The 10,555-nt window shown below is 47.4% G+C and overlaps 1 protein-coding gene across 1 annotated transcript in view; it reads right to left on the reverse strand.

Moving 5' to 3' along the window:
* The window catches only part of LOC123078993 (auxin-responsive protein IAA5), a 3,133-nt gene extending 1,698 nt beyond the window's left edge, over positions 1-1,435 (reverse strand). The window contains exons 1-3 of the mRNA XM_044501657.1: positions 1,094-1,435; positions 786-1,003; positions 467-608 (exon numbers count right to left, since the gene is read on the reverse strand). Of these exons, the coding sequence (XP_044357592.1) occupies positions 467-608; positions 786-1,003; positions 1,094-1,413 (680 nt within the window). The 5' untranslated portion in view covers positions 1,414-1,435. The remainder of the gene's footprint in view (positions 1-466; positions 609-785; positions 1,004-1,093) is intronic.
* Between the last annotated feature and the right edge of the window lie 9,120 nt (positions 1,436-10,555).

The raw sequence follows: 10,555 nt of genomic DNA on the forward strand, positions 1-10,555 counted from the left end.
TAACAAGCTTGTTCTTCTATAAGTTATCCAGTATCTACGGTTACAGTCTTCTTTTCCTCGAGGATGGGTACAATTTTCTTTGGGGAGGCAAGACGTGTAGATGGAGAAAAACGGTGGAGCCCTAATATCTGCCAAATGGTGAATGACATCATGTTCATAGTATTTTCATAATGAGCCTCAGACCAACCTAACAACAAAAGAATCTTAAGTAGTCCCAAAATAAGTGTCTTAACTTTGTACATGGATGTGGCCTTGATGTTAAATTGGCTACTGGAATCTACTTAAGTGTTGTTGTTGGTTTCGATTAAAGTTGAGATACTTATTTTGGGATGGAGGGAGTAGTTCCATCTGCAATAGGGATTAAAGTTCGACGAGATTTGTATTTAAGACAATCAAAGATATTCTGGGATTACTCCTTGAACTGGCGTCCACAGTAAATAGGAGTATAGCAATTAAAGCAACTTACTCCCATGGAAGATCACCGACAAGCATCCAGTCAGCGTCTTTGTCTTCGTATGTAAGGACATACTCTTGATCTTGGAGGGAATCAACATTTGAACGATTAGTGAGCCTGTCCTTGGTTGATGGTTTGCGCAGCGAGCTTTGACCTTTACAATCAGAGGTGGATGTTATTACTAGTAATTTTACCCTTCCAACGTCCAGGCTTTAGCAAGTTGGCAAAGATGGAAACTACTACTAGTAGAACTGAACACCTAGGCAATACCACTGGATCCATTCAAACGCAAAGATGGAAAGTACTACTACTAGTAGAACTGAACACTAACCAGTGATGAAGCAGCTGAACATCTTCTGAAGTGCCATGGAGAGATCCTCGTAGCTGGAATACATCTTGAGGTCGACCTTCCTGAGGTACGGGGCACCATCCATGCTCACCTTGACATAGTGAGGCGCGCCGTCGTCTGCCCCCTTGGCCTTGGAGGCGCTCGCCGCGAGCGTGTTCTTCCGGTAGTTGCGCACGGGCGGCCATCCCACGACCTGCGCCCTGGGCAAGAGAAGGCCCTGTCGATCAGCAGCGGCCAACCAACAGCGTACATCCAATTTCAGAGGCGAACCGAATCGAATCGAATCTTACTTGGCGGCCGGCGGGGCAGCGGAGGGCGGCTTGTCCTCGGCCCTGGCGGCGGCGGAGCACCCGCGGTGGGGGGAGGCGTCGGGGAAGGCGCGCTTGGAGGCGGCCTTGTGGGGGGCGGGACCGAGGGTGAGCGCCGGCGCGACGTCGTCCGCGGGGCCGTCGCGGTCGCGGTCGGGGGACTCGGATCCCGGGAGGCCGAGGCGGAGCGTGAGGCGGGGCCCGGCCTCGGCGGCGGGGCTGGGCGAGGAGGAGCAGGAGGAGGAGGAGGGGGTGGGGGCGGAGAGGCCGATGTAGTCGTGCGGCTCGAGGGGCGGCGACATTGGAGCGGGTGGGGTGGGGTGGGGGAGCGGAGGTGGGGGGAGGAGAGGTTCCCTTCTCTATGCTTTGGAGGGAGGCGAGTGGGGTGGGGAGTGGGAGACGACTTGTTAATAAAAGTGGCCGACCGGGAGGATTTATTTTGCCCGGGCGTTTCCTTTCTTTATGCGTGGCCCTTGTCCGCTTGTCCTCTTGTCTGCTGCCGCTTGTGCGCTCTGGCAGTCGCCTCTGCCTGCCTTGTTTGTGTGCGTCTCGACGAGTAGAGTACAGTTCGACCATTGTTCGGAGCAACAAGTCAAAGCAAGAGGTACTACTGTAATTTTATTTTCGTTTATAGTTGGGTACTGCTGTAGTTAATAGTTTAATTCTCTTTGTTATTGTAAATTTCGGGCATTGGATGGCGCTGCTTGATAACTGCCTCAACATCGACTAGGCCCGTCCGGCGTCCGCACCACTGGGTGTCACAACTCACAAGGGACTTGTCTGCTAATGGCTCCAGCTAGGACGCGAGGTGACAGCTTCCCCGGCAGACGAAACTGTCTAGTAAATGCTTGCAGGTGACAGCCGAGAACATAAACGCGATGTTACGTTCTCTCCTAAGACATGTTGGGACGTACGTACGTATGATGCACGCTCGAAACCTTCTAAGGCAAGTTTGTTCTCTTCTGGCTTGTTGGGCCAAAAATCACCCGCAAGTTCAGCCTAATTTGGCTCCACGTGTGGCGAACGAAATAGTCCCGGTTTGACGAGCGCGCAAGGCGGAGCAGTTGTGGGTGCCGGGGCGGGAGCGCAGCGCGCGTAGCTGCCGACACGAGAGCTGCCGGCCCTCCGACAGCGCCGCGGAGACGTCGCTCTCTCCCACCGCACCGCACCCGTTCAGGTTTCCCGTTCCCCACCACAACGTACAGTACGGGGCTCTCGTGCTCGGTGCCGCTGCTCTGCGCCACGCCGATCGGATGAGACGGGTCGCGCTCGCGGCCATGGATGTCGCCCCGCCCGCTCGCCGGTCGCCGTATGGTGGACGTCATGCGCACGCGCGCACCGGCGTTCCAGTGCGGCCCCCTCCCTGCTCGTAGGCTTGCCCACGGCACTTGCATTGGACATTTGGACGCCTCCTTGCGTACGTCTGGATACGATCGGACGACACGTCCACGCTAACGAACCTTTGGGCCCATCTGTACGTAATGCAGATTTCCCGTATCATTTCTTGGACGTCTCCTTGCACCATAAAGTTCAGTTTAATTGCACGTTTTGTAAAGGTATCTCCAACGCGGATCATCAAAACACATGCAAATTGTTTGGACCGAACAGTCTTAAGCCTCCGCGTTTGCCCTTGCCCGTTTCGCCGTTTGCCACCGACCGCGATTGGACAGCCGGAACTCTTCAAGATGTTTGTCGTCCCGCCAGACCCAGACAAGCCTGCTCGCTCGGTCCGTGTATGGCAAGGGCGGCTGTTGAGTATATGTGTTATGCATATTTAAGTATTGGACCCACTTTCTAGTTTTTTATAGTTGAGGTCGTGGTCCACTATTGTACATCATATATACATGCGATTGCACCTGAGTAATACATTGTGCAATTCCCACAACATATATATGATATCAATTTTTAGGTTTCAACCCTAGTTTTCGCTGCCGCCGCCGTCGCTCCAGCCGCCGCCGCGCCCCTCCCGTCGCACCGCCACCGCCTTCCCCTCTCGCCGCTGCGCCACCCCCTGCCGCCGCTGCCTTTCCCGGTCACCCCAGCCGCCCCGTCCGTCGCTGCCGCGATCTCTGCAGCCGCCGCCCCTACCCGAGCGCCGCCGCCATCACCTCCCGTCGCCGTCGCCGGTCCTCCCTGCCGCCGCGACCCCCTCCTCTTCACCCGAAGCCGCCGTTGCACCTCTCACAGCCGCCGCCGCTCACCCAACCCTAACCCTAGCCGCACCGCCACCTCGCTGCCATGTCGTCCGTCACCTCGTCCGGCTCCACTATCAACCCCAACCCGTTCGCCGACGCCAACCCTCCCGACGTCACCGACATCCGCAACCTCAACATCTACGAGTGGGTTTTGGTTCGTCTCTCCCAGACAGACTCCTCCTACTACGCGTGGAAGACTTACTTCTCCCTCGTGTTTCGGGAGTACCACCTCGTCGACCATGTGGACGGCTCCGTCGACTCCAGCCTCGTCCCCAACTTCCATGACTGGTCCACCATCGACGCCACGCTCATCCGGTGGTTCTTCCTCACCATCTCGCCGGACCTGTTTCAGACGGTCGTGCAGGACGGTGATGACGCCCACGCCATGTGGACCAAGCTGAACGGGCTCTTCACCGACAATCGCCTTCAACGTCGCGTTTTTTTGCAGTAAGAGTTTTTTTATGCCACCAGGATAACTCCTCCGTCGACGACTATTGTCGCCACCTCAAGACTCTCGCAGACGAGCTCCGCGATATTGGCGCGAAGATTGACGATGATCTCCTCCTCAGCACGCTCACCGACGGCCTCAACGAGGACTTCGGGAATGCCACAGCGAACCTCACCCTTATCCCCGAGCCCTCCTTCGCCAAGTTCGTTGCTTACCTCCGGCAGGAGGAGCGGCAGATGAAGCAGGTGAAGGCGTGGGCCATCCACACCGCCCTCGCCGCTGGCACCACCCGCGGTGGGCCACCGCCACCACCCGCCACCCCAGTCGCACCCCAACAGCAGCGCCACCCGGCACCTTACCCGCAGCCGCAGCAACAGCCGCCATCGTCGCTGCCCTTGCTGCTGCCCCCGTACGGGCCCCCCGCTCCTCCCGCGCCACCCGCCGATCAGCGCCGCGGAGGCAGGCGCGGCGGCCAGCAGCAGCCGCAGACCGCGGGCCCTCCTCGCCAGCAGCAGCAGCTCTAGGTGCCTGATACGTCTCCAACGTATATATAATTTATGAAGTATTCATGCTATTAGATTATCTATCTTGGTTGTTTTATATGCATTTCACTACTAGGGAAAAGCCTAGCAGTAGCGCAGGTAACCGCGCTACTGCTACGGTGCTACAGCTAAAGGTTAGCAATAGCGTGTGTTAACACGCGCTACTGCTATATCTACTTAGTAGTAGCGCGTCGTGCAACAGGCGCTACTGGTAATTACTAGTAGCGCGTCTCACTGCCCGTGCTACTACTATTATTCCGTATTCTATTTCTTTTTTATTTTGTGTCGTATTCATACACCTTTATATAAGTTTCCATACAGTAGCAATTTAGAGATTGTTTTTACACTATAATGAGTTATTACATCATTAGATGAAAGAACGTGTACATGACTTGATCACTTAGGATCCATCCACTTGAAACTAATCCGCGGTTCTTTCACCCAATGATATAATAACTCATCATCATCATCATCATCATATTAATATAATAAACTCTTGCATCATATCATCACCAACAACACTAGCTAATAATCATCATAGTCATTACCACTATTTAATCATCATAGCCATAGTGTAGCTATCTAATCACCACCAACACTAGCTAATAATAATCATCATAGTCATTACCACCAACACTAGCTATTTAATCATCATAGTCATAGTGCAGCACATCATCATCTTCAAACCCATTCTAGCTAGCTAATCACTCATGTTGCTCTCTCTCTCTCTCTCTCTCAGGTAAAATAGCATAGAACATGTGTAACACTCCTGATTCATCATATTGGAGCATGCAGATGAACCTGTATCCTAATTGTGGGTTGCGCTTCTGATTGCTGCCCCCTAGTAATTCTCTGCGATCCTTCACAATTTTGCTTCAGTCTCTAACTATTAATACTTGCTCGCTTTTAGAAATCCTGAATGCACTCGTGTGCAATGTAGGATGTCTTGGCCATAAGCTAACCATTTTCATGTGACCTTTAGCCTCGATCCAATGAGGCACAACTATCATCGGGAGACCCTGTTGAAGAACATCGTAGTAACATACTTAGCAATGAAGTTTAGCTTAAAAAATAATGTATGCAAAAGATGCACTGAGGACAAATAGTAAAAATCTTACCATCTTTCCTAAATAAATGTGACTGTAGTTCAATACGCACGCTATTGGTCGCACGTTTTGATTACTAAGATTTTGAAGTCCAGGAAAATAATTTGTCTTGATAGTATCAAGATCCTCAAGCCATGAAACATAATGAGTTATCTCCTTGCGGTTTAGTTCAGCCTCGGGACAGTAGTAGGTCATGTCTACCAAGCGATGGACATGTTTGCTTGATTGGAAATAAGTTGTCAATAGAAATTAGTTGTCAACTATTTTTGAATAAACAATATCCAAGACATAAATATGGTTGAGAAACTCACATAATGGTAGAACTGGAGGCGTCTGCACATCGACCCAGATGTCGATATTGCCTTCAATATCATCTTCCGGATGAATATCAAAGGTGATAAGCATATCAGGCTCAAATGCATAAGCCTTGCATAGTGCTCTCCAATTTTTGCATTCAAAGTAGGTGTAGGTGTCTGCATTGTATAATTTTGCGTCGAAAGTATAACCATGCTCGGTCTTCAAGTGAACTCTCTTTACCTCCATAGTTTTCGTAGGACTGAAACCAATCTTATCCAAGACAAAAATTCTTGCATGGCAGGAGATACGCTAGTAGAATAGTACAAAATTAAAATTACAAGTTGAAGCAAAAGAAGCAGAAATCATGCTTAATTATGAAAAAAGACTTGTCGTTGTGACTTACTGTATCCACTTCGAAGTTCTCATCCAGCTTGATGCTGAAGTGCCTATCATCAACTAGGAAATGTCTGTCGCACAGGCCGGGCTCGTCTTCGCAGTATTCGCACATACCGAAACCCTTTTCGTCGTCAGACATTTCCTATGTTCATAGATGAAACATTAATTGAAAATCGATCAAAGGCAACTACCAGGAAACTCAACACACAAATTCGGGGCACTCAATATTTCCTACATATTGTAGCACAAGTCATGCTTAAATTCACAGAAAAATCCGGCATGACCTTTGCTAAAATAGGACATATCGAGCGCCTGAAATTTGCTGGAACGGAAATGAATCAACACTCCGGCAAAACATAGGCCACTCGGGTTTTCCCTGCGATACAAAGATGTTCATCCACATACAATGATGCTTAAACTTGCAATTCCATTCGGATCAATTATCATAAGCATTCGCACATGAGCTCACCGACTAAATACCCTAGTTCTACTCTATTCAACACACCGAGGAGTGGAGAAGGAGGAGGTGGACTTTTAGCTCACCGACTCGGGTGTAGAGGAAGTAGAGGTAGCTCGGATGACGATCACTCCAAGGAGACACGACTCTACAAAGCCTGCATATTCCACCGAGTAAAATTTTAGAACATCAAATCTCATATAGCATTCTTTGATCACAAAGTGATAATGACATAAAAATAATTAAATTTTCCATACCTAAATTTTCTTACTAAAAACAAACTAGTCCTATTAATTCAACTAGTTCAACTAAGCACTTACTATAAATAAAAATAATTAATGTTCTTACTAATTCAACTAATTCTATTAAGCACTTACTATAAATAAACTAGTTCTATTAACCACTTAAATTCTATGTACATTCTACAAAATTCTACCTATCTATACTATTGAAAAAACCTACATTCTACCTATCTATACTATCAACTAAATCTATGGAGGGAAGAGGGGCTGTGGATGGAGGAGGGGGAGGGAGTAGGGGTTGTGGAGGGATGAGGGGCTATCGAGGGAGGAGGTGCTGTTGATGGAGGGGCGGCTAGAGGAGGGAGGAGTAGGGGGACGAGGGGAGGAGGAGTGGGGCAGAGGAGGGAGGAGTGGCAGCTAGAGGAGGGAGGAGGGAGGAGGAAGAGGAGAAGGAGGAGGCTTACAGAGGCCGGAGGATTGCGGCCACGCCGGCGGCGGCAATGTGGCGATGGGGGCAATGGCAGGAGGAGGACGACAATAGTGAGACAGAAGAGTGAGGAAATGGGCGGGCGCGCGGGGGATAAGGCTGGATTAGCAGTAGCGCGGTTTTGAAGCAAACGCTACTGCTAAACTAGCTAGCAGTAGCGCGTTTCATAGGAAAGCGCTACTACTAAACTTAGCCTAGCAGTAATGGTGGGGTAATTTTAGTAGTAGCACTCTTTTCCCTTGCCGCGCTACTGCTATGTTCATAGCAGAAGCGCCTTCCTTTGCCCCGCGCTACTGCTAAGTAGCAGTAGCGCCCTATTTTACCCAGCGCTACTACTAAAGTTCTGTGTATAAGGTTTTCCCTAGTAGTGTTTATATGCTATTTTATATGATTTTTGGGACTAACCTATTAACCTAGAGCCCAGTGACAGTTTCTGTTTTTTCCTTGTTTTTGAGTTTTACAGAAAAGGGATATCAAACGGAGTCCAAATGACCTGAAAATTTACGGTGATTTTTTATGGACCAGAAGAAGCCCCCGAAGCAAAAGAGTTGGCCAGAAGAGCCACGAGGCCTCTGATACGTCTCCAACGTATCTATAATTTACGAAGTATTCATGCTATTATATTATCCTTCTAGGATGTTTTATATGCATTTATATGCTATTTTATATAATTTTTGGCACTAACCTATTAACCTAGAGCCCAGTGCCAGTTTCTGTTTTTTCCTTGTTTTTGAGTATCGGAGAAAAGGAAAACCAAACGGAGTCCAATTGACCTGAAACTTGACGGAGCTTATTTTTGGACCAGAAGAAGGCCATGGAGTAAAAGAGTTGGGCCAGAAGAGTCCCGGGCTGCCCACGAGGGTGGGAGGCGCGCCCACCCCCTGGGCGCGCCCCCCTACCTCGTGGACAGCCCGGAGACCCCCTGACTTATTCCCGACGCCAAAACCTCTTATATATACAGAAACCCCCAGAACATAACCGAGATCGGGAGTTCCGCCGCCGCAAGGCTCTGTAGCCACCAAAAACCAATCGGGACCCTGTTCCGGCACCCTGCCGGAGGAGGGTAATCCCTCTCCGGTGGCCATCTTCATCATCCCGGCGCTCTCCACGACGAGGAGGGAGTAGTTCACCCTCGGGGCTGAGGGTATGTACCAGTAGCTATGTGTTTGATCTCACTCTCTCGTGTTCTTGATTTGGCACGATCTTGATGTATCGCGAGCTTTGCTATTATAGTTGTATCTTATGATGTTTCTCCCCTTCTACTCTCTTGTAATGGATTGAGTTTTCCCTTTCAAGTTATCTTATCGGATTGAGTCTTTAAGGATTTGAGAACACTTGATGTATGTCTTGCATGTGCTTATCTGTGGTGACAATGGGATATTCACGTGATCTACTTGATGTATGTTTTGGTGATCAACTTGCGGGTTCAGTGACCTTGTGAACTTATGCATAGGGGTTGGGACACGTTTTCGTCTTGAATCTCCGGTAGAAACTTTGGGGCACTCTTTGAAGTTCTTTGTGTTGGTTGAATAGATGAATCTGAGATTGTGTGATGCATATCGTATAATCATACCCATGGATACTTGAGGTGACATTGGAGTATCTAGGTGACATTAGGGTTTTGGTTGATTTGTGTCTTAAGGTGTTATTCTAGTACGAACTCTTGAATAGATCGATCCGAAAGAATAACTTTGAGGTGGTTTCGTACCCTACAATAATCTCTTCGTTTGTTCTCCGGTATTGGTGACTTTGGAGTGACTCTTTGTTGCATGTTGAGGGGTAGTTATATGATCCAATTATGTTATTATTGTTGAGAGAACTTGCACTAGTGAAAGTATGAACCCTAGGCCTTGTTTCCTAGCATTGCAATACCATTTACGCTCACTTTTATCGCTTGTTACCTTGCTGTTTTTATAATTTCAGATTACAAAAACCTATATCTACCATCCATATTGCACTTGTATCACCATCTCTTCGCCGAACTAGTGCACCTATACAATTTACCATTGTATTGGGTGTGTTGGGGACACAAGAGACTCTTTGTTATTTGGTTGCAGGGTAGCTTGAGAGAGACCATCTTCAACCTATGCCTCCCACGGATTGATAAAGCTTAGGTCATCCACTTGAGGGAAATTTGCTACTGTCCTACAAACCTCTCCACTTGGAGGCCCAACAACGTCTACAAGAAGAAGGTTGCATAGTAGACATCAAGCTCTTCTCTGGCGCCGTTGCCGGGGAGGTGAGTGCTTGAAGGTATATCTTTAGATCTTGCAATCGAATCTTTTAGTTTCTTGTTTTATCACTAGTTTATTTCATAAAAGAAAACTACAAAAAAATGGAATTGAGATTGCCTCATATGCTTCATCTTTTTAATGTCTTCCGTGAAAATAAGGATTCCGACAATTGTGCTCAATTGCTAGAGGAAGAATGCATTAAAATGTTTGGCACTAAATATTTGAATGATGAGCATGATAGCAATGTTGTTAGTATGAATTCTTTGAATACCCATGATGCTAATGATATGCAAAGCCACAAGCTTGGGGATGCTATGTTTGATGAAGATGATATTTTTTGTCCCCCAAGTTTTGATGAGCAAATTTATTATGATGAAAGCATGCCTCCTATTTATGATGATTATTGTGATGACACGTATGCTATAAAGAATAAAGATAACCATGAAAATTGTCATCATGATTTTAATTTTCAATTGGATTATGCTTCACATGATAGTTATTTTGTTGAGTTTGCTCCCACTAGTATTCATGAGAAGAAATTTGCTTATGTGGAGAGTAATAAAATTTATATGCTTGTGCATCATGAAAATAGTGCTTTATGTGATAGTTATATTGTTGAATTCATTAATGATTCTACTGAAAATTATTATGAGGGAGGAATATATGCTTGTAGGAATTGCAATAATTTCAAGTTTCCTCTCTATGTTCTTAAGATCTTGAAGTTATGCCTGTTTTGCCTTCCTATGCTAGTTGATTATTGTTCCCATAAGTTGTTTGCTCACAAAATCCCTATGCATAGGAAGTTGGTTAGACTTAAATGTGCTTGCCATGTGTTTCATGATGCTCTCTTTATGTTTCAATTCTTATCTTTTATACGAGCATCATTGAAATCATCATGCCTAGCTAGAAAGGCATTAAAGAAAAGTGCTTGTTGGGAGACAACCCAATATTTACCCCTACTGTTTTTGTGTGTTCACATGATTAAGCTACTGTAGTAATCATGTTTTATAGCTTTTTTTCAATAAAGTCCCAAGTAGAAC

Source organism: Triticum aestivum, chromosome 3D (genome assembly GCF_018294505.1).
Source record: "Triticum aestivum cultivar Chinese Spring chromosome 3D, IWGSC CS RefSeq v2.1, whole genome shotgun sequence".
In the NCBI taxonomy this organism is placed as follows: domain Eukaryota; kingdom Viridiplantae; phylum Streptophyta; class Magnoliopsida; order Poales; family Poaceae; genus Triticum; species Triticum aestivum.